The sequence below is a fragment of the Orbicella franksi genome, chromosome 14, assembly GCF_964199315.1.
Source record: "Orbicella franksi chromosome 14, jaOrbFran1.1, whole genome shotgun sequence".
Lineage (NCBI taxonomy): Eukaryota > Metazoa > Cnidaria > Anthozoa > Scleractinia > Merulinidae > Orbicella > Orbicella franksi.
Window position 1 is genome coordinate 21,192,527 of NC_138158.1, and position 27,712 is coordinate 21,220,238.

General features: G+C 39.5%; 2 protein-coding genes across 3 annotated transcripts; one reads left to right on the forward strand and one right to left on the reverse strand.

Annotated features, from left to right (window-relative positions):
* Window positions 1-217: 217 nt before the first annotated feature.
* On the forward strand, window positions 218-4,818 carry LOC145468286 (uncharacterized). Its single transcript, XM_081451976.1, has 3 exons — window positions 218-425; window positions 2,711-3,043; window positions 4,034-4,818. Exons 2-3 carry the CDS (start codon window positions 2,717-2,719, stop codon window positions 4,811-4,813), a joined length of 1,107 nt encoding a protein of 368 aa, XP_081308102.1. The 5' UTR covers window positions 218-425; window positions 2,711-2,716; the 3' UTR covers window positions 4,814-4,818.
* A 311-nt stretch (window positions 4,819-5,129) lies between these two features.
* On the reverse strand, window positions 5,130-26,696 carry LOC145468250 (transient receptor potential cation channel subfamily A member 1-like). Of its 2 annotated transcripts, XM_081451926.1 has the most exons (30): window positions 26,575-26,696; window positions 25,192-25,453; window positions 24,986-25,082; window positions 24,409-24,584; window positions 23,697-23,804; window positions 22,988-23,096; window positions 22,314-22,411; window positions 22,172-22,219; window positions 21,608-21,793; window positions 20,917-21,105; window positions 20,569-20,655; window positions 20,045-20,130; window positions 17,843-18,004; window positions 16,886-17,000; window positions 16,432-16,601; window positions 15,170-15,254; window positions 14,980-15,036; window positions 14,187-14,255; window positions 13,564-13,634; window positions 13,035-13,173; window positions 12,198-12,239; window positions 11,220-11,300; window positions 10,650-10,816; window positions 9,749-9,809; window positions 9,551-9,622; window positions 8,831-9,004; window positions 8,089-8,157; window positions 6,985-7,086; window positions 6,484-6,605; window positions 5,130-5,286 (listed from the first exon to the last, which is right to left on the reverse strand). In XM_081451926.1, exons 2-30 carry the CDS (start codon window positions 25,423-25,425, stop codon window positions 5,136-5,138), a joined length of 3,327 nt encoding a protein of 1,108 aa, XP_081308052.1. In that variant the 5' UTR covers window positions 25,426-25,453; window positions 26,575-26,696; the 3' UTR covers window positions 5,130-5,135. The 2 variants fall into 2 exon arrangements, with proteins under 2 accessions (XP_081308052.1, XP_081308051.1); XM_081451925.1 differs by lacking the exon at window positions 26,575-26,696 and having other exon boundaries at window positions 25,192-26,567.
* Between the last annotated feature and the right edge of the window lie 1,016 nt (window positions 26,697-27,712).

Here is a 27,712-nt window from a genome sequence, read left to right on the forward strand (position 1 = left end):
ATATTTTACGCCTCAACAGCAATTCAGAACTGCTTGACCACGTCCTCTGCCTCCATTTTGGTTTTGCTTCCTCTCTTGATGATTTCATTTCCTTTGCAGAGTAGCCTATTTCCGCAAAAACCTTTTGCAAAATAAATACACCTGCCCACAGTTGTCACACGATTGGGTGCAAAAATAAAAAATCGAGACTGAAAGAGCTTGTGAGAGGTATACGGTTTTATTTTCCACCCTACACAGAAGATATAACCGTTCATGTTCAGAAGAGACTCGATTTTATACTTATTATGTTTCAAGCAAGTTTGCTCTTTTTATTGTAAGCGAGAGCGCGCCAATTTTATCGGAGGTAGCTTGTCGTTGTTGTAAATTTGCCAACTCTTGAAGCGGGATTTACAGTTACCACGTCTTCAAAGCTGAGAAAATAAGGGGTGAGTTAAAAGCGCTAGTTATAGAATTACGTAGATAACGTTTAGTAGGGGTCTTCTACCGTTGGCAAGTATCGTCTTTTTTGTGGTCTATTTTCAGCCAATAACTTATCTGAAATGTGTCGTTACTAGAAAAACTCGATCGGCGCATTCTAAAATATTTAAGCAGCACTGATTGACCAAAGGGTTGATATTTGCCCACCTCTTGTCAAGTTGATTTTGAGATATTGCCTGCTTCTTTTGTCTAATAATCTGATTCGTTAATAAGCAGCATCGTCATTGCGTGCAGAATTTACAAACTTTGGAAATTGCAGGCATTTATAATAACACCACGAAAGAACCATGTGTGTGATGTGCATGTGTGAAAAACTTTTCGAATTTGATGCATACAACAAGCTTCTACTAAATCACAGCGAGCGCACTTTTGAGGATTTGAAATTTACAAACAATCGAGCAGCTTCTTTTATTTTCTAAAAAAGAACAAAATTTGAGTCAGTGGTCTTTCTCTGAATAGCAAACTCGTTCCTGACAGGCTAATAGCAACAACTTTCTCCTCTATAGATGTTAAAACGTTTGTTATAGAAATCCGATAGGCGAGGTGATTGCAGATGCAAAGTCGTAGCTACGTAGCCCTGAAACTGCACTCACATCGCTCAGCGGACTCTCCGGTGCCCCCGAAAAATGAAACTTTTGCGGACGAGAGAGTGGTAACAACACGGGCTTAAAAAATTCGTCAAAAAGGCCGAAAATGTGTGGTTGTTTGATGCACCTCATTCCTTACATTTTTAAAACGACGGGTTAAAATCAGCGGTTGATGCATTAAGCATAGAAAACCGACAAACTAAACCTCGTTTATTAACGTTTTTTGACCACTATTAAGGCATTGAACCGCGAAATGAAAGCAAGAGTCGAATTTCTAAATCGTGAAATTCCGAGACAATCATCATTGCAACGAATTCTGCGTTATTCGAAAATAGATAAAAATATATTCCGAAGAGACTTGGCTTCTAAAAGTGCATATAACAATGACGAGAATGATCTCGGGGTTGTGTTGCTATGGTGATTCTGTTTTCCTGAACCTTATATGGTTTTGGGCTGATTGAAGTCACCCAGCCGTTGAAATCAATTTTGTTCACAAGGTGTTTTCAATTTCCCTTTAGAAAGTCAGTGACAAAAAATAAAGCAATATTAAAAGGAGCTAATTTTGACATTTTGTTTATTAAAATCCCATTTTTGATTCGTTTCACAAATTAAATTATGTTGGAATGAGCACTGGAAAACGAATGTCGTTTAACATCGATTCTCGTCAGAAATAAAGATCTAGTTTTTTCAGTTTGTCCAACCCACAATTAACACTTACAATGCATTTATAATTACCCTTTCTTCTAAGAAAAAGGCCGGAAAGCGACTGATAGAATAGCTTGAGCTTTTTGTAATTAAGACAATAAAAAATTCAAGTTTGGCAGCAATTTATTACAATCAGAACGTTGACTGATAATATTGTAAAATAAACATCTGCCGTCTTCATTATCGTGAAAAAAAAATCGCCCTTTAACATCCCATGTGAGCTTACTTTGACCAATATACATAAGCCATTGCTACTGAAAGGTAGGTTATTTTATTTACAGACCTAGAAATTCGACAAGCTCTTCAAAAATTGGCATTTGCACGCAGAAAAATCTTACAAAGTGTCAGTAAATCAGTTGAGAATTCTAGCTGTTGCGTTGGTAAACGATCTTATATATATGTAAATGTCTAGGAACACCGGAGACTGATTTTGACCAGATTTCCAAAACGCTTAACGTCTCTGTGACTGCAACCTTATTCAGGAAATTTTGGTATGAAATGGGTCTCCCTCTAGCTTGTAGCGGGCTTCTTGACTAAGTTTGCTTACTTACATATTGTAGTTAATTTTTGATCTCCGTTCATTTTTGATTTCAACTATAGTGGTTCACTCTCTTCGGGTTAGTTACGGATTTTTCTAAATAGCATATATTAAGTAGGGATTAATTAGAAGTTAACCAACCCGTAGGAAACGAACTACATAGAGTAGAAATAAAGCCTGAATTGAGATCAAAAGTTAACTTCAATATACACGTTTATGCGTCATTTTTGCTAGCTGGAGACAATTTCGAGTTTTCTATGATTTCTTAAACTGTTTCAGTATACTAACCGTTTTTAAACGTAGAAGAAGGTCAACTAACTTAAAAATATTTTTATCTGCGTCTTTTACGTGCTCAGTATATGTTTATGAGGGTTAATTATAGCAGCTTACTGACTGTTTTCAGTGCACGATGCCTGTGAACTCGCCGGCTTTCTGGTTCGCTTGCGTGACTTTTGTTCTGTCAATCACGATGAAGGATAGCATTGTAACACCACTTCTCTACGTCCACAACATGTTCACCAAGAATATCGCCATAGAGAAACACACAATTCACTCTGTAAATGACTCCGACCCTTGGGTGTGTTTCCGTCACTGCGCGAAAGATTGTGATTGCGTGACATTTCAAGTAACACAAAATACGTGTGAACTGTTGGATACGAACCAGCATGGCGCGGCCGAAGACCTGGTTAATAGACAAGGAACTCTTATATTCAGCATGCAACAGTCAGTTCTTAAGGTGAGTTGACATACCTCCATGACCATGTCTCACATAAACGTCGATTTACTTATGTCATTTGTCCTGCCTCGTGGGGATGGAAAGAGGAAAATTCCCTTCAAGAGGTTCAGTTAAGTACGTGTTACCCCAAACCTTATGATTTTAGTGTTTTGCTATTTAGGTATCATGCTGGTCTAAAATATGTTAGGTAAAAAAGAAAATACTATGGATTCGATAAAATGTGAATAAATACCTGTAAAATAAGCAACAGCTGGTTTTCATATGACGTCACCAAAATTCGAACTACAAAACTATTGATCTTCCTGAGATTTTACTTTAATGATGTATAAGAGCAGCTGAAAACTAACATTCATGCAAATTTTCGCTCCGAATGAGTTCTTGGTTTTGTAATACACTACGCTTGAATTTCTTAGCTTTTGCGTGACGCGGCATTTACATGACGGCCTAGAGAGTTGTCATGATGGTTAAAAAAGTGACTTATTTCGGGGAACTTGGCTATCTGAACAGTTCATGTCTTAGAAAAAGTATTATTTTAATGTTTTAGAGTTCCTCGAGGGATAAATTCACGCTTTTGTAGCAAAACTCATTGACGGATGTTTCTGTTGGTTTCCGGCCGCTATGTTGGTGCCCATACGGATGGGCACCAGCATGGCGTCTCCATACAAATCTCTATAAATTTGGGTAAAAAATTTCTCCGCATATCTCGCATAAGAAAAATTGCTGTGACCAGAATTTTGGCGAGAGGCTTTGCATATTTACCTTCTTTCATTTCCCAGATTCTGGACTTTATCAATTGACCGGTTTTGATTTTTATTTTGATCTATTTTGAATTGAGTGACACTAAAAACCAGCAATACCTTCTGAGTCACACCTGAAATGGGGTGAAAATACGGTAGCACTCCAATGAGCCTATAATAGGGAAATGTAGGGCTCATCCTTATCCTCGATATTTTATCCTGATTTTGGCAATTATGCTATGATCATTTCTAGGGAGCTCACAGCTGTTTAAATGGTTGCTGTAAATCAAAACCTTGCCTTCATGGCGGCACATGCATGGAAAAATGTGATGACGTCAGAGAACGGTACGCCTGCGCATGCCCAAATCACTACCAGGGAAAGCGATGCGAGATATTTCACCCAGAAGTAAGCTCGTGCCAAGCTTACATAAAGTTGAAACCAGGATCTCTCTCGGGTGTTTATGGCCTTAATGACACTATTCAGACTTATTGTGACTTTGATTCTGAAGCTGGAAAAGCCTGGACTCTGATTGAATCGTTCTCTCTGGCAAACAAGGCACTTTATCGGAATCAACCATTTTATTACAACTTTACCCAAAACGAGAGAAATTTTAACTGGAGCAACTTTCGATTGTCTAACCAAACTATGGTTAACATCCGGGACAACTCGACGCACTGGCGCGTGACATGCGACTTCCCATCAGGCCTCAATTTCACTGACTACGCACGCGCGTCTCTTCTAGACACAGATATTCTCACATTTGTCAATCAAGACCAATGCAGGAGATACGAGTTCATATCAGTCCGTGGAATAAGCTGCTCCAATTGCACGGGAATGCTGGTTCAAAGAGATAACCAGCATATGCACACGGACTCATACTGGAGCGGACTAAACCGCTGTCAATGGAATCCGGGGTCTGGTGCAGTAACGAACGAAGATAATTTTGGTTTTTATAACGTTATCAACCCGCAGCACAAGTGCACGGAGAAACCCCATTCTACCACACAGTGGTGGCTTGGATCAGAAATCTAAAACTGTTCAGCTGAAGATCTGTACTGTTTAATTCAAGAAAGATCAGCTTCTTTCGATCTTCGGCTTATCGCTGTAACGATATATATCACCTTAGGGGTTAGGGTAGGGGTTTCTTAGCAACAAAGTCTTATGAAAACATCCTTTAAGCTTGCTAGCTAGCCTAGATGGTGCATACGAGGCTTTTAACTTAGAAATTGGTAAAAGGGCAAAGGTCTGGGAAAAAAGTTGTGCATTCACAAAATGAAAGGACAAAAACTATGGGATAATACTCGATTGAAAAACTCTCCATGAAGTTTAAAAGGAGACTCTGATCTTGAACAGTCTAAAACTTGAAACTGGGGATCAGTTTACTTGACATTTTTCCTAAGATTTTAGTTGGTGCCTGTCGAGTCTCCTCCTCAGCTTGTTTCTGTTGACTAATCGTTTGGAGAAGTTTTGCTTGTTCTCCCAACAGCTCATATATTCCTTTGATTCTGCAAGGTGAACCGCAAAAAAGGTTATTATTTAGCCTGCTACTGTTAGGTTTTATTTAAATCTATCTTTTATTCACCTAAGCCCTATTGCCAACCATTTTTCCCGTCCAGATATATGTCAGTCTTCTCTTCTCGAATAGTTTTAAGTTGTTCTGTGTAACTTTAATCTAGCTGTCTCCCAAGATTTTTTAATACTCGTTTATCAGAAATAATAAGGTTGTAGTTAAATTCAAGAAGTATATGCGCATATTGGAATTGAGTTCATTCTCGTCTCCGTGGCCCATTCCGCGTCTCTTAGCCGGTGGGGTCTTGGCACGAGAAACGAAGCGCTCTGTCTCGTGACAAGGCCCTACCGACTAAGAGACACATAAAGGACTCTGGGGACGAGAATGTGTGAGGTTTTATTTTCACAGCTTTTGCTCAGTTGTGTAAGTCTCGAACGTCCAATTGCAAGCCGCGGCAATGGAATTTTAATAATAGCTTTTTGACCAACGTATTCAGACGAAATGCTCAAGGATTTTGTAATCCTGTGAAGCGTCATCAAATTTTTTGGACTCGAAAAGACAGGACACTGATTGGAGTTTCACCATTACTTTTTCAATAAACCATACTAGTTGAAAAAGACGTCTGTTACATTACGTGAAAAACGACTGATCAACGGCAGTCTCAAGTCCCCGGGGGATACTCCCTATAATGGCCTATACGGGGAGGCTCCCGTCCGAAAGGGGTACATTTTTCAGGCCTCAGGTTCATAAATGGGTAGAGATTTCACAAGTTGAGGTATATGAAAGGGTAGGGAAATCTGTCAATTAGTTATTCTAAAGGGCCTTTAATTAAAATATTTCGAATAGACGCATCGCACGGCTGTCTCATTTCATTTATTAGGCACTACATGAAAATGACAAAAAGATTTCCGTTTTTGGCAATTTATTCACGATACGGGCCAGTTATGAAAGTATGTGGGGGGGGGGGGGGGGCAAATGGGTGCTTTTTCTAAATTAAAGGTATGAGAAAGGAGTACCTTTTCTTTGTAATTGCTATACAAAAGGGTAAGGGGTTGGACCTCAAAGCGGAGCCTCCCCGATAAGACGTTGTAGAGTATCCCCCCGGGGTCTCAAGTCTCACTGGCCTAAAATAAATCAATAACGTACACATCTCCCTCATGAGTTCTTCACGGTGCATAGCACACACTCGTACCTGTTCTCCTGCTCTTCCATTCTGTCCAGGAGCGGCTGAAATTCAGGAGGGAGCTCTGGGGTTGAATAATCTTCCTCTTCTTCTTCTGTTGGTCGACTAAAGCCTAAAAGCTGCTCATAGAGCTGATATAAAAAATAACATCATAAGACTAACATTTTCTCTTTAGTGGCCAGCGCAAATAGCTTATGTTTGCAGAAGGTGATATCCTGGTCAAAATGGATCGTAACGTTTTGGGATCAAGGATGATACAGCTAAGCGAACGGTTCAAAACTACTATACATGCATGCTTAGGACACCAGAAGAGCAGGGGAGTAAGGATGGCGCAGTGGAGAGAGCCCTCGCCTCTAGCTAGAAGTTCAGTCACAGATCAGGAGCGAACATCTCCAAATCTAAGTCAGTGGACCGTCCTATTTTTATTAAGGGGTGACCAACTAATTGCGAACATGAAGAGGTGTATTAAAGAAGTTAAATAAGAACTTGAATAAAGGTGAATTAAAATACCTTGGATGCATCCCTGTTTGGATATTCCACGTGTTTTGTAACATTTGCTCTCTTAGCAAAAGATTCAGGGACTGTTTCCTCCATATCTAAAACCATCTCGACCTGAAAGGTGAAAAGAGAGAAAATAAAGAGCCATTATTCAACATACTATCTGTACTTATTTGTTAAAATTAGATTTGTCTATGATTAAAATAAATTTGTTATACCTCCAAATTCAAATACGTTTTCCGATTGTTGTAGAGTGTGTCACATGTCATGGGTCAAAACTCCCTGCCTTGCTAAAGGGCGAATAAACCTGACTAACTCCTTAGAAAAAAAACAACTTGAACTTTCGACTCCGCCGTGATCAGGTAGGCTCGATTACCAGCCGCTGTTCGGGAAAGGAGTCCGCGCTCCTCGAGGAACGTAGACCGCACTCGAGAAAGCGGCGGAAATCGAGCCTAGTGATCAGGTCGTTCATCTTGAAGCCGCGGCAAAATTTGTGAGCCAGCCGACGTCAAGCAAACATTTTTTTCCTTTTTTCAGTTGGGAGGTATAACAAGATACTTAATGACTGGTCCCGCGCGAAGCATTGAGGGTCTCGGGGAAACAAAACTCACTGTTTCAAGTAAGTAAGTAAGTAAGTAAGTAAGTAAGTAAGTAAGTAAGTAAGTAAGTAAGTAAGTAAGTATAAACCTTTATTTAAACACGATAAGTAATTAAGCTTGCAGCTTTTGGGGTCGTGTGTAAATAAACAAAGAATAATTACAAAATAAGAATTAAAAAATTTACAATGTGAGATCTATAATCTAGTTTAAAATAAAAATTTGCAGCTAATAATAATTTACCTAATTATTGCCATTATGTGAGTAATAAACGTATACCACTGGGAAGTCGATACATCTTCTGCAGTATATATTCGCAAAGCTAATGTCCCTGACAAAAGTAAGATTATTGATCATCTTAGAGAAGCTGTTTACACTGTTCGCCATTCGGCATCCAATCGGTAAATTATTAAGAAAGAAATCATCATTATAAATTATTAAGTAAGAAATTATCATTATAAGTGATTATTAATTGCTCCGGGTATTCTGAAGAATCGTGTTGTAGTGCGGGTTGTTCTACCTGCATGACATAGCGATCAATCAACGCATTGACTTGAATCTTGTCAATATCTCCTACTGCGAGACCGACCTGAAAATGAAATAAAACAATTAGACTGAAGTGAAATTGTTTTCTATGAAATAAATGTTCATGAGTGAATATGAAAGTGAACGTCGTATTTCTAGCGATATTTGACCTCTAGTGGCGTAGCTTCTGCTGTTTTAATTTGGAAGTAAAAAATAATTTAAAAATGGACGACTAACCAGGATAAGACGTATTTAAAATTTAAAAACGTTCTCTGGTTAAAATTAAAATTACGAGCTTTCGATTCCCAGTCTGCAATCTGCAATCAAGATTGGCAGACTGGCAATAGAAAGCTCATAATTTTAAACTATTTTAACCAGAGAACGTTTTTAAATTTTAAGTATGTAAATAATAATAGCCATTTGCGTTTTATAGCGTACAGTTTAGAGGTATATCTAATATACATGAAGATTTTGACTTTTTTGGACTTTTTCGTTCTTTCTTTTTAAACCATAGTTTGTAAAATTATCACTTCCATGGTAGTTTTTGATGCGATTTTGGAACACACAGCTCAATAACTTTCAAATGGTATATCATACTGGGCCACAGGGGGTCTATCAATTAAATTTGACTCCCGCCTCGGTAATTTAGAGCTGAAAGGGTTAAAATGGGCACAATCAACGAATTTTGTCCTCCCTAGACTCGAAGTTTGAGATCATCATCTAGGAATGCTACTCACCAGCATGTTCATAAGAATAATGGGCATTCCCAGCACAAACAAAAAGAACAGGATATTTGTCAGCGTAGCGTATTCCAGATTATCCCACGGCATAAAGGTGTCGGCGTAGTTGAGTTCACCGAGGGTCATCACAAATATGGTCATCATGGAATACGGAAAAGTTGAGTAGGTCTCCTAAAAATGATAACAATTGTGTTTAACGTTGTACGCGTGCGTGCAGGTTTTTGGCCAAACCGAAGAGATGTGTGGTAACACGGCGTCTTTAAAATGACGCGTATTTGACAGTTTTATATACCCAGGTAGGTGATGTTAACCGTTAACAAGCAACTGTAACCTAAGTAAAAAGGCTTAAATGATTGTAAACGTTACATGAAACATTATAATTTTTTTTTGAAAACCTGCCATAGAAAACGTCAGCGAGTGAGAGTGTAAAACAACTTTACGTAAGTGAAGTGGATTCATTGACAGATTGGAAACCGCTTTGTTTTCGTTATTCAGAGTTTCTGACTTTCTGCTTCCAGCTTGGGAGGACCGCAGTTTTAACGTTTAACCAAAACAAGAAGTAAACCTCTGTAGTTACGGAGACTCCCATCTATCACATGAAAATGTAATGTTCTCGGTTCTGGTTACGCTTTTGATATAATATTAATATCAACGAGAAAACATGGATGTACTTAAGATCAGTATTGAACCAATATGATAATGATTACAGCATCTCACCGTTTCATCATCTAAGAGCAGAAAAAACGTTGTGCTGAATGCCATGACGAACAAGAAAAACAACAGGAGGACCTGAAAAAAACATTTGATACTTTAATTTGTTCAGTTTTTTGCGGCATTGTACACAAACAGGAGAGAAAACAAAATATAATTTGCTCCCAACTTCATTAAAAAGTGGAAACAATTGAAATTACGCACCTTGAAAAGAGTGCCAAACATCGTTGTAAGCATAATTATATATTGACCATACGAGGAAAACCTGTGATAAAAGACATGAAAACTGATAAAACGGCTGTTTTCAATAGCAATGAGTACAGTCATACAAGGAGCTCGTCTGGAACTTTAAAGAGGATTTCTTGGCACCTTGTTCAACAGACCGTGAAAAATTCTGTAACACAAGTTTCTCAATGTTTCTAATATTAGAGACAAATATAGCCTTCGAGGGCAACGTCTCTTTGACTCTCCTAGTTCATGCGCTCTTAAAAGGCCGCGTACTGATTCGTATCCTCGGTATTGAACTGGAACAAGCTTGTAATGGAGGCTCATGCGGGGGAATATCCTTAAAAAGAGATTTTGAAATGTCATTTGCATTTGAAACGAATCCACGCATTAGCCTCATTTGCAAGCTAGTTCCAGCCCAACACCGAGAATACGAAAATGGTCTATTACCTCTACAAAGTTCTACAAGGGGACGCTCCGCCCTCTTACCTTTTGTATACCATTTTGACAGAAAATGGTAACCCCTTTCGCACACCTTTAATTAAAAAGGTGTCCCTTCCATATACTTTCATAACTGGTCCATATTAGGAACAAATCGCCAAGAAGGGAACCTTTTTGCAATTTTTATGTTGTGGCTAATAAATGAAATAATACAGCCATAAGGTGCGTCTGTTGAGAATATTTTAATTATAGGCCCTTTAAAAATGACTTAATGACAGATTTCCCTACCTTTTCATATACCTCAACTTGTGAAATCCCTACCCTTTTATATACCTCAAGCCTGAAAAGGAACGTACCCTTTTCGGGCAAAATTAAACCTCTCCGTATAAACCATTTTAGGGAGTACCCGCGGGGTCTATTACAACAAATGGCCCATTACCTTCTGAGGAACAGAATTAGGTTCATCCATGCGATAAACAAGGCTACGGCTCCGAATTCCTGTTTGAATCCCAGCTTACAGTCACAGGGCGGTACAACGTAAAAGAGTGTCATGCCATAAGCAGCCCACTCCAGATAATTCGTCAACGAACGAAGGTATTTCAATCCCTACAACAGAAATAAAGAAGTGACATGCTGGGAGGCGCGTTGGCCTCATGGTTAGTGCGCTCGTCTCCGGATTCAGCGGTACGGGTTCGAGCCCTGGCCGAGAACATTGTGTTGTGTTCTTGAGGAAGACTGAGGTAATATCTATGGTTAAATTCCCTTCGTAGGTACTTAGGGTTTTATGATGACTACATGTATTAAACACAACACTGGGATCACAAAAAAAAATGACTGAGGCAAGTGCCTCAGTTTGCTTGTTACTAGCTACGGCGCTATATACATTGATATTTTATAAATATATTTATAAATGGCAAAAAAGTAAACCAAAAAACAAATTAAGTAAAAGATGCAAATAATGAAGACAGGAGGATCGGAATAAGACGCACGGATCGAGGTCGAAACCAACCTGTTGTCTGAACTGAACGATTTGCTTTATCATGTGAGACAACGTGATAACCCCGACTGCAAATTGAATAATCTGAGATTCCTGCAAAAAACATATTTATCGCAATAAACAAAAACAGTAGCAGCAATAACAATTGAAACAACAATGTCAAGAATTCCGTATTCTTTAATACAACTATTAAGTTACCATTACCGTCTCCACAGCGGTGTAATGTACCACACGCGCGTCGCCCGCTGTCGTTCCCGCCAAAACGTCCTCTCGCGATACGGCCGCAAATTCTCGAAATCCCCCGTTTTCAAGTCTGGTTTCAAGCCGAAAGTCAGTAAATTGCTTTCGTAATTTGATTTATGACATCGTTCGTTTCTCCTGTTTCTTTTTTCATAACGTAAAAGTCTTGCACACTTTCGCCTCAAACTCTTGGGAGACTTCGATGCCGTGTGTCGTTGATTTCTTTGCATTTGACCGCAGTCACTCATTACCTGGCCTTTTAACACCACCTGACTTCTAGAAACAACCTCGTACCCAGGATGTTCTCGAAGGCAAAATCCAAGATGGCGATCTGATCTAGATGGTTGAACTTTTAGTTTGCCGTTTGGCATGGAAACGAAGCGAAGTCGATACTACGGTTAGTTAAGGTACGATTATAGTTAAACGACAGCTTCAGTGGCCTTTATTTCTATCGTCACAATTTTAATTTGCTGTTAAAGAACAAGATCATTGTGCAAAGATCCACACTGCATTCCAAAGGTCAAATGATCAAGTTCTATATTTTGTACGGAACCTCTTCTCTGTTTATTATAAGATATGCAAATAGTTTGTATGGTACATGTCTGCCGGTGTCTAATGTAATCAAGGTGTACGTCAAACAACGGTTAACTCAGATATGACGGCTCGCTGAACGGTTATTACTGGAGGAGGTGTGGGGCTAAACTGCACAAACATTTACGTCACAAGAAGTTATACCAGGTGGTGCCTTACCAGACGATTCAACTGACACGGGACATCAGTCTCAATGTATTCCTGTACACAATGTGAAAAATAATAAAAAATCGTCATACCTTTGTCAATCAATATCTGCTGAGAAACAGAGCACCTGAGTAAAATATTTCCTGAATGCTTCACATTGCATACGGCTAGTTCGCCTGAAATTTGAATTGGCCAATCAGGAATCAGTAGGCGGGAAAACTGTTTTGTCAAATGCATGCCGTTTCCTCCTTATTAACAAGAAAGACATTGAGGTCAGGCAACTGTTCTCAATGAAGATGTCATTGAATATTCACGAAAATGAATCTTTAGTTTCGAAACAGACTGTAAAAAGTGGAAAATATTAAATATTTTGTGTCTCCAAGATTACAATTTGGTGCCAAAAATGGGTCGCCCGCGTTCGGCAACTCGCTCGTCGTTGGTCGAGTGTCGCCAGGCAGCTAGAAAAATAGTTGTGTTATTTTGAACAAAATATCTTGTTCCTCGTAAAATTAAACCCTGAACCCTCCAGGTAAGTTTTAGAAGAGACCAAAGCAACTTTAGTATTGTCTTTATTGGTTAGCCTCAAAGAAAAAGACTATTATCGTATCGTTTCGGTAGGACAGCTCGGTTTTGACTGCCGCTCGTACTGCGGGCGCAACCACCGTATGCAAGGCAACGATTGCTGCTGGCTCCTGCTACTGTGTCTCCAGGGTTACTTTAATTTTTTTTCATGGAAAACCATGGAAAATGTAAATGTACAACTTTAAATTTCCTACGGAAAAAAAAAAAAACAAAAAGAAAAAAAAACCCAACAACAAAAAAACAAGAAAAGACAACAAATATTGTCACCTTTCTTGGTATAGTTTCATTCACACCACAAAGAAGCCTCTCATTAGCCCGCGAGTACACAGCAAGACCGGTCAGCGGAAAGACAAAGAGTAGATAACCAACCAGGTTGATTGTCAATGATTTCCATCCAAAAGTCTTCCTGAGGAAGGGAAGGACATGGAGCAATTTGAACACGTGTCATACACTCAAGAAGAAAACACAAGACGAACACAAACAGAAAATTAATCGAAACATAACAGTGAGGAACGAATGCTGTTTTCGCTAAACCTTCGTTGAAGAATCGGAAGGCATTGGGAAGAGTTCACAAGCATTCTTTAGCACATAGAACTTTGTCACGTTGATGTTATAAGGGTGAGGGATGCCACTTATCGGGGTCTCAGTCTATGTTATTGGTGAAAGAATATACATACAGTCTAAATGAAAGGCTAACTTTTTTTCGGATTGAATAACTAAAAAATAGTGTCTCTAGTGTTACAAGATCCTCTTTAAAGATCCCGCTGAATGAAATAATCATTAATAATGATCTTACCATTTTTTGTTCATGGCAGCGAAACAAACTGGATGAGTCAAACAGTTAATGCGACGATGCTTTATCATTGTCTGGGATAAAGAGCAGATAGAATCATTTACGATAATTATCACTTTACTATAAAACATAGTCGAACCTCCATTAACGGCCACCTCACTCCAACGGCGTCTTTTTTTCTGTTCTTACAGACGGTCCATACATTTACTCTTGTTTTAACCTCTCTACAACGCTCACTGACCTCTCCACAATGGCAACGGCCTCTAAAGTGCGTTTCAACTCCCAAAATAACTTCTTGACCACAGACAGTTAATCAATGACTGACGAACGGTGTATACAAAACCCAAAGTTCGCATTGTAAAAGGTTAAGAAGCGTGATCCGTTCCGCGCTTCGTTGGGCTCTATTTTTGTTTTTATTGATATGATTTAATTGTGTTACGATTTTCATGTCACAATGAGCATTTTCTAAAAATAAAAATGTTGCAAACCCGAAGAAGGCAGATGTCATATTACGCTCCTACTTCCCCATAACTGCCACTTAATGCCCACTTTCCTCTGTCCCAAGGGTTGTCGTCATGGAGAGGTTCGACTATAGTAAGAAAAAACGCATTTTTGTATGTTCCTACCTTAAGTAAAATCAAAGGGTCTTCGTCAGGCTTCTGAGCTCCTTGAATCATCGTGAAATCGTATGTTATCTGGTTAAAGAAGCAACAAAAGGTAAAAATCTACAGCATTAAATTCACAGGTACCCATACTTCTGGGTGGAGAGAGACACTGTGAGAATGAAGTGTCCTCGCCAAGAACACAACGTGATGATCTCGGCCAGAGCTCGAAGTACTATATTGAATTTCCAAGCTTCATGTTTGTCTCACAGAATGAATTAACTGCGCTACTCGTGATTCCAACGAGCATAGGTAATAGAAGCCAAAATTTCAAAGATATTTGGTTAACTATACTACTATACAAATAGGCATACCGTACTGTACAAAGCACGTTCAAGTATCTAAGCTCATAGAATAAATATTGCCATTCATGACTCCTTGGTATCAGCATCGTTTCTACATATACAAACTTAGCCAACGAGCGGGCTTAAATCTCCCGCTTGAATCTGAATCACACAAGTGAGCGGCGAAGTCGTAGCAACGAGTCGACAGCGGAGCGCAGTGGCTCGTATGTAACACAGAGGAGTGCTGTTTCCAGGATGTTACAAGCTTAAAACACTCTCGGCACCTATGTTCACTACACGTCGTTTAATGTTAGTTCTTAGAATTTGGTAGCACACAAATGATTTCCCCTTTTTGATGGTCTTCTTTATTCTCATCGTCTGTTTACTTGAAAATATATTGATTTTGTAGGAGAAATTAGTTCACTTTTAATTTGGTTATTAGACGCTTCATGGTGTTTGAACATATAACTTACTTTGTAATCTTCACTGTCGGGGTTTCCATCTTTTGTAACACACTGATCCATAAATCGCTAGAAAGGCGAAAAACAGGCACAGTTCAGTTGATTTCTACTGATGAGAGAAAACTCTAAACTCTAATCACTGGAATTCAGACAATGACTAAGTCTTTTCATGAAGATGCAAGAACACAGTACGTCTCCTTACTGTAGCGACTTCCGGCATCCTTATCACAAGCTTTTGCATGGTTGCCATGTGCCCTGGAGCTGACGACGTCAGCACTTCACGCCATCTGTATAAAGACAAGAAAGACTCAAATAATGTATCTTTATATTTTTTTATATAGCAGTCCTTACTCCTACAGAGTTTAGTGAATCCCACTATTTTGAACTCTCAGGGGAGTGAAAAATCGTTCAAAATAGCTGATAGTAAACGACTGGAGGGCAAATTCAAGAGAAATAGTTTTGAGTTCGCAATAATGCAGTTCGAATTAGCGGGATCCAACTATACTTTGTAACGGTTGATGGTCTGTAGCAGGAATTAAAGTGCCCATAATGTCAAAACTTTTTTTTTCGCTCATCTAATTCTCGATTTCACCTAATGAGCTTCTGCGAGAAAATTTCTCGATTTGGATAAAACGCAATTTTTTTTACGAATCTTTACAAAGTTCAAAATTCTATTTTCTAGCGGTCGACCCCTGCCGCTGATCACAAGAATAACGTGCTCAAAATGGCCACGAGACTTATGCCTGTGACGTAGGTTCAGGAACCTACGATGAAGACTGATGTTGTTTTCTGGATCATTAACGTTGTTACAAAGAGCGGCAACGCACCTTTCCGGCATTTTCAACTAAATGTAGACAACTCTGAAGCAAAATTTTCACTTGTTTTCAAGTCAGATAAGTCATGACCCAAATCACGTGTTCCTGAACCTACGTCACGACTCACTTCAAACCGAGGAAGACTGGTGCGAATGGTGGACCAAAATGGCTGCAAATTTGAACGTCTTTAGAAACTTTTAAAAAAATTGCGTTTTATCCAAATCAAAAAATTTTTTCGCAGAAGTTCATTAGGTGAAATGTAGAATTAGATGAGCGAAAAACATTTTTGACATTATGGGTACTTTAAACTATAGCAAAGAATAATAAGGGGTCAGTCCTTCCAACCCTTCAATGCAGTGGAACCACCCAGAAGGACATCTAAAGATCCGCATCTAAGGGCCCCTATACGCGGGAGGTCCTCCTATATGGAGCTGACAAGTGCAGTTTGGTCAAAAGAGAATGAATGTCCCTTGGCGGCAAATTATGCAAAACGAGCGATTAGGCAAAAACTATACATAATTCCCATGCGGATTCACAGTTCAAGAAACTAATTACAGACAGACTTGTGTTGATCACGTGTAGCGCACGTGATTTGTCACGCGCAGAACACTGGATGCTTGAATCGAATGAGTGATTTTCTTTAACTAACCTCTCGTGACTGGCTATAGCAAGTGACACGCTTTTCCTGTCAGAATTCAATGCAGCGTCCAAAACATTATGATTCTTATTGTTCAAGAGGATCTCCTGTTCCGGATAAGACAGCAAGCACGATACAACTTCAGGAGAATCATGGATGGCGGCTAAATGTAGAGCGGTGTTCTGGGCGAGAGGAGAAAAGACGACAAGAAGTTGAAATAATGTATTGGACGAAAAATAACAACACACACAGAAGCAAAACAAAACGAAGCGAAACAAAATAAAATAAAGGCCCCCGGCTCGCTTCTTAATTCACGTATCACGAGAATAGTTAAGAGTAGGGTTGAAATAAAGTAGGGGAGGGGGGGGGGTGGGAGTCCAAGCGTTGTGGTTTAGATGCGCGTTTCGGATTTCTTTTAACATAAACAAAAAATGCAACAGTAGTAACAAAAGAAAGATTTACTGACCTGATTTTTGTCAAAGAGGTTAATGCACTTAGGGTGATGTTGTAGAATATATTGCACGCATCTCTTGGATCCTCTTATAGCTGCAATGTGGAGGGCTGTTCTGTCGTTATGATCCCTGACACCAAAAATATTATAGCTTGTTTTATTTTTGCCTGGACTAAAGACTGAAACATTCACCTCATACCTTAACATCAAATACAAGTCTTTCAGGGTGGATTTAGGGAGGTGGAGGGGGGGGGGGGGTGGATTGGTCGGTTAGTCATCCCCATTTTGAAGAAGCGAAATGAAGAAACAATTGAAAAAAAATTATGAATATTATGGCAGCAAACGCGCTGGAAAGGTACCTCATTGTAATTTTTACTTGATGGCATTGCTTGTATGCAATTCTCACATTGCATGCCCCATTGATTATGCAACCCTAAGGTACCAGATATATGAGGCCTTATGTGCCACGAGGCACAAAGAAGCTAAGTGAAGTGAAGTGAAGGTACCAGATATACTGATAATGAAAAAAAAAAAAAAAAAAAAAAAAGAAAAAGAAAAAAAACACGCACGATACTTGAAACTTAAAGGAGCTTCGTCACGGTGTGCGAATCTTGAAAAGTTAAGCGTAAATTTTTCAAGTTCGTCGTTTGTAATCCGCGTTAATCTTCTCCATCCTTATCCGTCCTTGTTACTTTACGGTATAGTATTATCTCTATAGTGTTTTTCTATCTTAGCAAACTATCATTTTCCGGTTTTCTTTAATTTAAAATTAATTCTTTACTTGGCCAAGATAACTCAAAATACCATGACTGAGCTCCTTTAATTGGAATTATCAACAAGTTTGAGAAGTTGTTTATGAAAGTAATTTCGTCTCATTTCATCTTTTGGGAGAGCAAGGGTACTAGAGCCCAGTGGCACACAAATTTTAAATATCTTAAATAACTGCAGTCCTTAATATTTCTGTAAGCCTACTTTTCCACAGTGGCACCAAGATTAAGCAAAAGTTCAACCACTCGGTCGTGCCCTTCTACGCATGCGAAGTGTAGAGCTGTCTTTCCTTGACAGTCTTTGAGGTTAATGGAACGAATGTTACGATCGGTCAGCAGCGCTCCAACTACTTCGTGCCAGCCATATCTAAGATAGGAAAAGCAAATTATGGTGTAAAAACGGTGTGTTTTGTGGTCTTAAATCCATGGTTTTAAGGTGCCCACAACACAATTAGTACATTTTGAAGGATAAAAGCCATGTATTCGCTAGTGTGCGCAAGAACAGGCTCTGATCAGGAACTGGAATAAGCGATGTGTTCACAACAATTGAATAATACGTGTTCCCCCTACCGGCCTTAAGGTTACAGTATACCTTCAGGGGTGTCTCGCGCGCAAGCGATGTAGTGCGTGCAGTTTAAGCTGTAGATAACTAAACCCCTATATCAAATTAAAGCTTATGGAGCTGGCTATCAAACTATACCAAGAATTTTGAAAGAAAATGAATTGTCGAATTTTTCACGACCACTAAATGCGAGCGCCCGAATCACCTTTCGAAAGCTACAAGTCAAAGCGAATTTCGTTTTTCGCCAATTTAATTTTTTCCTCGGTTTCAGGGCCCAAAGCGCTTAAAAAACGTGTCTGCGTTTTGGCATATTCGATTGCAGTAAAAAGTTACAGAACATTTTCGAAATAGGATTAAAAAAATGTGGAGTGATCGTACAAAAATCGCTCTCGAAGAAAAAGTATTTCGAAATTAACAATTCCCAGACACGCTTTTGTAGTTTATATGTTAAACTAGCCACTGTCCAAATTTAAGAGCAATTGAACAAATTTCCTTTGAGTTATAACTCTTTAAAGTGTCTGCTTCAAGTGAAAAAATTTATTCGAGAAAACAGCGCTAAGAAATATTTTCTGCTTTGCGAACAAACTCCGCCCACAAACGCCTTCAACTGGGTTCTCAGGTAACTAAGCCAATCAGTGCAGGGAAAGTTTACTACCGTTAACCTCCTGGTGAAATTTACGCGCGAATCTCTAAAAAACTCTTGTGTTTCGCAATGCGCTCAAGGAACCGAAGGTAGAGAGATAACTTTTCTGTAGCTCGGTATTTCTTGAAGCTGGTCTGGCAAAATGGGGAAGACTAAAAAGGATACGAACGCTAGAGTGGCTGAGCGAAGGAAACAAACAAAAGACAGCGCGGAGAGCTACTGTGTGTAAACAACTGTGCATGGATAATATTTCAAATGGTCTCAATGAGTCCGACGATTCGTCGATATCGGACTCATCAGAAGAGTCTCTGTCAGCATCCCTGTTATTGCTGTCAAGTTCCGAAATTTTTACAGAACCTTTCTTTTCTCTCACCACGAATATTTGCCCGCCTTATACGATAACTATAGCTTCATCCGCGTGGCGAACTTTCGCTTCTTCACTCATTGATGTATTTTCATTCGTTCTTCGCTGTTTTCGCTTTTTCGAACCGGTCCATGGTTTAAACGTGGTCTATGTTTACTTATAACTTAATAGAGACACGCCTAATATCAAAAATGCTGGGTAGTCAGAACAACAGTGCTGATCAGCTGAGTAGTCAATTCGTGACATCCATATAGGTAATTCCCGCGAAAATCGTCTCGGTTGATTGCATACGCGCCATAGGGCTGTCAATCAAGAGGTAAACTTTTACTTCCGGTGAAAACGTAAAACCGCCATTTCTCCGCCAATGTTTAGCCTTTTTCAAAATTTTTTTTCAGAAATTAGAGATTATTCTTCGACCTCTATTTTGACCCAAAAATCCAAATTTGAAGAAAATTGCCGACCCGAAGGTATACTGTAACCTTAATGAATTAAGTTTTTATATGGAGAGAGTGACAAGCTAAGGACGGTGATGGGGATTGGGTATGGGGGAGGGATGTAAATTTCACGATTCATGTTTGCGCCCCCTTCGTTACTTTGTAATGACGTGATTACATTCTCGTGTCTCCCGGTTTTCGCTAACTTGGATTTTCGTTTCCTACTCTCTTTTTTCTCCCCTCCGTAAGCTTTAGAAGAAAATACTGAGCTTTCATGCGAGGAAAACTAACACACGTTTGTAACAAAGGTGTTTGACTGAAGCAGGTTTTTATTGTATTGTAGAAGAAAGCGCAGTGCAGAGCGGACTGGGCATTCTAAATCTGTGCAGTTAATTCTTTTTTACCTGGCGGCGGCGTGGAGTGCTGTGTCCAGTCCATATGACGTCACAGTAGTAGCTGCTTTATTTCGATCCATGAACATTAAGATGTCCTGTCGGATACAAAACATGATAAAATACCAAGCATTAATACAAGACAATGGTAATGATATGTATTTGGTTCTTAATGATTACGGTGACAGTATTTCTAGTAACCTATAATATCCAAGATTCTTTTTAATGTCTTTTTGATGGTGGAAAACAACCTTGAAATGATTTAAATTGGGACAGTTTTTCAAGGCGATGTCTTAAGCATCAGCAATGTCAAAAATCTAAAATTTCTAAAATCCCGAATTCAATTGGCCATTTTCCTCTATTTCAAAAGGAGTCCTTGTGCAAAACCTTTCGTATGAAAATGGGTTTGATTTGCATGAAAATGAACCACTAGGCGGAACACATTTTCAAATGAATGGTTTTTTGCACGAAGACTCGTTTTGATTCAGAGGCAAAAGCCAACTCGGAAACGGCTTATTATTTTAGATCGTTCTTACCTGAAGATGGCCATGTTTTGCCGCGTAGTGGACTGGGGCAAACCCTGTGATGTCCTTTTCAGTTATCAACCGGAAAGCCGTGCGATCCTGAGAAGAAAAATATTCTTGGTAAAATTTTACAAAAGTGTTGAATTAAAACTTACCTCAAAATAATAGGTACATTGTGTTTCTGACGTCTTCCGTTTTTGGGAATTGAGAAATAGATCGAGCCGTCTAGAGAATTTGTGACTACCCGGGTGGGGTTTTTATTAAATTTCAGGCAACATCAAGGCTTAACCAGGTCTGTTACGGAAGTTTCTCCCTCTTTGGTTAAATAATATCATTACATTATTAAAATATTATTAATACCTGTAGTAATACTTCCAGAGTAGCTGTGTGTCCCACGGCCACTCTCACGCAAGATTGCAAATCTACATCCTTCACCGTGACGTCAGCACCAGCTGTTATCAGCGCTTGAACAGACCCTGTCCCACCTTCCGCGGCTGCTAAGAAGAGAGGGGTGCGGCAGAGTTTGTCACGGGGGTCAACTGAAGCACCCTAAACATTATACAAAACCAATTTAGTTTTAACATTATACTTAACCAATTTAGCTTTAACATTATACAAAACCAATTTAGTTTTAAGAATATAGAGCTTTTTAACAAAATTAAGCGAAACAGAACAAGACACCACACAACACAACAAAACACAGCACAACAAGACACAACCAAACACAACAAACCAAAATACAAGCAACCCGACTTGTACTCTCTGGAGTGATGCCCCAATATAGTGCGAATTCAAAGAACAGAACAAAACGCTACACAACCAAACCAAACCAAACCAAACGAAAGCAAAGCAACGCAGTGCAACAAGACTGAGCACAGCCATTATGGAGTGTCGGTCTCTACCCCATCAAGTGCGGAAGAATTCACGAAAAAGGCGTCAAAAAGGTCACGATCTTATTTTTAAAACTATTAAAAAGTTAATTGTTCTGGTTGGCACTTATGAACCATCATAGTTTTAGGTCGCTCGCGACACCGTGAACATTTTCATTTACCTGTTCTAAAAGATATTCTACAACGTCTGAGTGGTTGTTGCGCGCAGCCATGTGCAGGGGAGTCAAACCTTGGCTGTCAATCAAAGTAATTCGACAAATGGAGGGATCTTTAGACGTGAAGAGTTGAACTATGTCCAGAGATCCTTGAGCGCACGCCTCGTGGAATGCAGTAATTCCATGACTACCCTAAATCCATCAAAAATAGAGAAATGCATGATTGAATAAATCTATCAGTCATTCAGGAAGTCGGCTGAGGTATTGCTCAGTTTGTTGGTCAATCAACCAAGCAACCGACCAGCCGACCTACCTACCTACCCATCAACTACCCAACAAGCTAACAGTCATTCATTCATTGATTCATTGATTCATTCATCCAGTCAGTCAGTCTGTCAGTGGGTGGGTGGGTGGGTGGGTGGATGGGGGTTTGGTCGTATCGGTCAGTTTGTTGTTCAGTAAAGCTAGTCAAATAAATATAACGTTTGCTGCATAAAAGTACAATTTTTCGTAAAATGTAACTAACGGGGAAATGTTAAAAGAACTTATTTTTTTAGTAATACTGGTTACCTTTGGCTGTCGAATGATAGCGCCATTTTCCAGACAAAGTTGTACAACCTGAAATCAAAACGATTGAAATCACCAAGCCTAATTAGAGAAGATTATGTGTCGTAAGAAAATCATTTAAAATTGTCTTGAAACGGTTATTAACCTCAGAGTTTCCACTTTCAACCGCCAAGTGAAGCAGAGTGCTTTTCTCAGAATCCACATTGCAAAGTATTTTCTTCATGTCTTTCTTCCTTGCCTTAGCTGTCAAAAAGAATAATACATTGTCATCGGACACAGTCGTGTCGGTCTCAGTTATTCTTATGCAGAGATCGATGTTGCATTATATACTTGGCGATTGAAAAATCGGATATTTATCATTCTTGTCAAAGGGTGTTTACTCAAAGCTAGAGAGTCAGGCGTTCGGTCGGTCGGTCATTCAGTTAGTCAGTGAGCCAGTAATTCAGTCGTCAGTCGGTCAGTCAGTCAGTCAGTCAGTCAGTCAGCTGGTCAGTCAATAAGTCATTGAGTCAGTGAGTCAGTCATTCAGTCGCTCAGTCGGTCATTCGGTCGTTCGGTCAGTCGGTCGGTCAGTCGGTCGGTCAGTCGGTCGGTCGAACGGTAGGTGGGTCAATCAGTCAGACGTTCAGTCAGTCGGTCGGTCATTCGGTCATTGCGTCGGTCAGTCAGTCAGTCAGTCAGGCAGTCTGTCGGCAGTGGGTCAGTGGGTCGGACGGTCAGTCGTTCAGTCGTTCAGTCGTTCAGTCGTTCAGGCATGCAGTCAGTCAATAAGCGAGCCACCAAGTCTATCGATCGCAAACAACAGTAAAAGCCGCTGACCATCATCAAAGAGAAAAGTCGCCGTGTTCTTGGATCCTTTTTCAACAGCACGTGTCAGTGGCGTCATTTTTTCGTTATCACGGCAGTCTGGAGAGGCTCCGTGCTCCATCTAAGACAAAAGCACACATCCAAAGTCATTTGGCTAATGGTTATACAAAAAGTATTACCTGGCCGATACGTGCAGATAACCTTGAACAACTTCATCCGGAGTTCTAGAATGGGGTCTGGTTCATCATCCCAGATTTTTAGGAGGGTAGAGTGGTGAAGATGATACCATAAAGCCCAAATAACCCTAACTGAGTCGTAAGGGGTTGGGGTGGCTTTATAATTAAGGGGTTAGAGTGGGGTTACATCCGCGGTGTAGGTGCTTGTAAAGAGTTTTTGAAAAGCTGAAAAGTAACAGTTTTTTCAGTATCATAGGTATAAATCAAATTTTAAGGGTTGCTAGGTGGGTGGAGGTAATAAGAAATCCTCTGCATGGGACTTATACGGACGGCAACTTGGGATAATACAAGGATTTCATGGGAGGTTTTGAGGTCAAGGTAGCAATTACTATTTCTTCCATGTTGTGAGCATCTTCGAGCGTACAATTGGTAAGGATTCAAGAGTAAATAAGCTATCGTATATGAAGGGGCCATTAAGGTAAGCGCTTTCGGTTTACAACCAGGACGTGTTGTTATCAGCAGGAGAATGACACATAGTTACTAACCAGTAATTTACAGATGGATACTTTGTCCATATCGGCAGCGATGTGAAGGGCGGTTCGCGAGCTGTGTCCTCTAATGTCTACGTCACTATAAGCACGTCGAAGAAAAACCTGAATAACGAAAAATTACAACTTCATATGATAGAAATCAAGACCTCGAAATTATAATGGGAGTGGCCTAAGGAAAAAGTCTCGTTCCTGAGATCGCAAAAATGAAAACTAGCGAAACTTTCATGGTTTCAAAACATAACTTCAAGACACATTATTTTAGTATTATTTGAAGCAATGTCATAAAAATAGTGTTCAACTGTCGGTCCATTTCCTGTAGTGATGCAAAAAGTATAATTTCGATTTACATTGAGAACAAACATACATTTATTTTTTTATTCTTGTATATTCTACTTGCCATACACTATAGTTTTAGGAGTTGGCATTTGTTTTGCTTTTTCATATCACATTTGATTCGCGCAAAATTCATGTGTTACCGATTTTCAATTTCTTTGTTTATCGTTTCCATGGAAATATCAGTTGCCTTGTGTTATACCAAACTTCAATCCATTTCTACTGACTGGTGTAATTTTCGCATCGATCCAATTAATTAATGGAAAACTGTTAGAAAGCTGTTTGAAAAATGCTTGGTATGGTCCAGAACTGAAACCTGTATCAAGACACCTTAAGCTCCATTTACATGTAGGTTACTGAGTCAGATATCTACCCCAACAAGGTTCTCGTCCCCAGATCGAACCGCAGTTTGAAGCGGTGCGTCTTGACTCTCATCCAGACGAGTTGTGTCAGCCCCAGCCTCCAAGAGCATCTCCATGATTTTCACGTGACGCCCTAATATGGCATTGTGAATTGGAGTTCTTCCTGACTTGTCCACGAGATTCACATCTGTGCAGAAAACATTGTAATAAAAATAAATATTAATAGTAATTGATTACTGTTATTTTCATTTTAACATCTATGACAGAAACTGGTCCATGATGAAACTAAAAGGCAGCGAGGCAGAAAAGGCAGGTCTGCTTCTCGACCATAACAAACGAATCGAAGAAGACATCTCAAAAAAGTAAAAGGAGAGAGAATATGGTTAGATGTATTTCAACGTTCGCGAAGCTACAAGAAAAAGCTTGATAAATTAAAGATTTATATTTGTCAAATGCACCCGTCCTGTCCTGTTCAACCCTGGAGAAGAACCGACAAGTGATCCTTGGGGAATGAAAATAAACCCTCAATCCTGTCGTGTTTCATGATTAAGTAAAAACTACATTTACTTTGATATATTTACTCCTTACCAGAGTCTCTACTCAATATGTGTCTGACTTCAGCCTCGTCTCCGGTCAAAGAGGCCTGGTGCAGTTTCAATGGTTTCACTTTGTTTTCGTATTTATCCTATAGAGCAAATCATCATATTAACGTTAAGCCAACCAAGTCAGTAAGGACATTACAGACCAAAACGAGAGAGAGGATTTTGCTATTTAAAAACTGTTGCCATGCCTACCGGTTCGTCATCATCCCCAGCATCTGCCGCGTCATAGTTTTCGCTACCTAGTGATTGGAGAGACAGCTGGCTCAATGCCTTTGCTCGCTGGCGCTGATCCAGGTCAGGACTTAAAGTCATCAAAGGCAGCTCTTCGTCACCAGGTTCTTCAGGCAGCAGTGGGCCGGCGATGGGCTCCTGGCCGTCGTCACCAGGCTCCTCAGGTAGCAGAGGGCCGTTCGAGTTTGTTTCCATTGTAGTGTGAAGGATTTAAGGTTAGCTTCTGAATTGGGAAAAAAAACAAAAACAAAAAACAAATCCGGCCAAAGGTTTGAAAAAGCCCAGGTATCGTGTTTCAGTAAAAATATCTTATATCTTACTAGTAATGGTTCGAGTTCCTTTACCACATATTTGGTGAATTTTTATCTAAGTAAACCATGGTTTGAAGTTCTACTCTTGCCTACTAGTTCCTTGGCCTCTACGTCTCGCTACTTTTCATTTTCATGTCAAGCGCTTACGTCTCCCATGACGTCACCGGTGATCGCCTGGGAAGGCCGTTTAGGGATTGGGAGCTACTTCGATTTGGAAATGCTTTTGATTGACATTTCGCGGTTATTGAAAAAAGAACCTGACTGATTTTACCTACAAATCCTTGCTAAAGTTTTTGAAATGGCAGAGATAACAAGATAAAGTTTAAATGCCTCACGCGGTTCAAGAAAATAGTTTAAATTTACACAGTATAATTTGTGATATTATGTCTGCGCGCAAATGGAGAGAAACAGAGCAGAACATAAACATAGGAAATTTGCATACATTAAAGATGTCACAAGTTTATAACTTTCTTATAAATAATTAAAAGCAAAATCTGCTCGATTTAAGCACAATACTTAACGAAGTAACTTTGTGAAAACTTTCTCGCATGCGTATATCTCTGCCAAGAAGCTGTCTATGACACGAAGGAGAACCATTTTTAGCTGGCTTATGTAATGGTAATAAATTACGAACTGCCTACGGAGCTGGTAAAAAAAGCGTGTGATATCTAGTCACTGGGTTGTCGAAGGACGGTATTGACGAGTCCATTTCCGTAGAAGTGTTAATACGAACAATTTCTCGTTCGTTTGACAACGGCAAATTTCCAGAGGCAAACTCATAATTAATCGGATAAACGTTAACTCAGCTGGACTGTGGACAGTGATAAAGATCTAAAGGTTTAATTACTTAATAAAGTTTTGATCGCCGTGTTTCAGCTGTAGGATCCAATCAAAAAGTCACCAACATCTTACAACACTACGCCATTCGTATGCACTATAAACGCTTTGTTTATGTATAAAGTTTCAACAACTTACAGATATTCGCCCGATTGAAAGTTAGTAAAAGTTTTTTAAAAATACGGTCAGACCTCACCTTCTCTGTATAGCCCTTGACTCTTAAGGAGAATTTCAATTACATCTGGGAGATGATAGCGTTCAGATCAAGAGATGCTTCCTTAATGCAGGAAATTATGAGCGAATGTAATTCGTGACAAGTTATAAGGCTCTTTCATAAAGATAGAAAGCGGTGATGCGTGACACGCGTCACACAACGCACAATAATTGGCGCCAAAAACTAAACAGTTTTAAAACGCGTGTTTTCAACTTTGAGCACAAAAATACCTCACAACCTTGTGGTCTCTCTGTCATTTAGGGTTTTTAATTCCTTAATTAACCCTTCTACAGAGTCTTAAGGTGGATATTGAGAATAATTATTTATAGTTTGTGGATAATTTAGTACGGCATAATTACTGAAGCGTATGCGATCAAAATTAATTGGCCTTTCGTTCAATATACTTGATGATCGTTTTATGCAAATATAATTAATCCTTTAATCTCGAATTTTTAACGCTTCTTCACGTTTTGCATTTAATTAAAGAGAACAATCTGCATGTCGAATGAATGGAATCATACTTAACAGTCAATGCTACAAAGCTCATTCTTTCTTTTCCAATTTTGGGGCTTCTTGATTTACGTACGGTGAAAATGAATAAAACATATTTCACGACATTCAATCATTTTTCGCGATTTCAGAAAAAAATAGACTTAAAGAGAGTTATTTGTCGGAAAAAAATCATCATTGTTTAATCACAATGCCAGTAGAACAAAGAGGCATTAATTTTGTAAAACTGTCGCTTCACTGTGATTGACCAAGCGCAGGCCAGCTTTATACTACTTGTCATATTTGAAAATTCTAACAAATGTAGGGAGGGATTAAGGAGCATATGAGGGAATACAAGAGGAAACAAACTTGAAGGAGGGATGCATATGGCATGAGAGAAGGCTCTAAGGAACTCACGATGCAGTTAGTTGGCACAAACGTGTGTGGGAACTCATTTGAAACGCAAGGTGTAGGGGGGAACGCGATAAACAGGACAGGCAGGAGAAAAACTTGGGGGAAATGCTAAGGGGGGTATACCAGGAATGCATGGCGTTACGGAGGACAAAAGGTTCATTCTACCGCAGCGAGTAGGCCATGAGGGAGTTAAAATAGGACATGTATTGAGGGAACG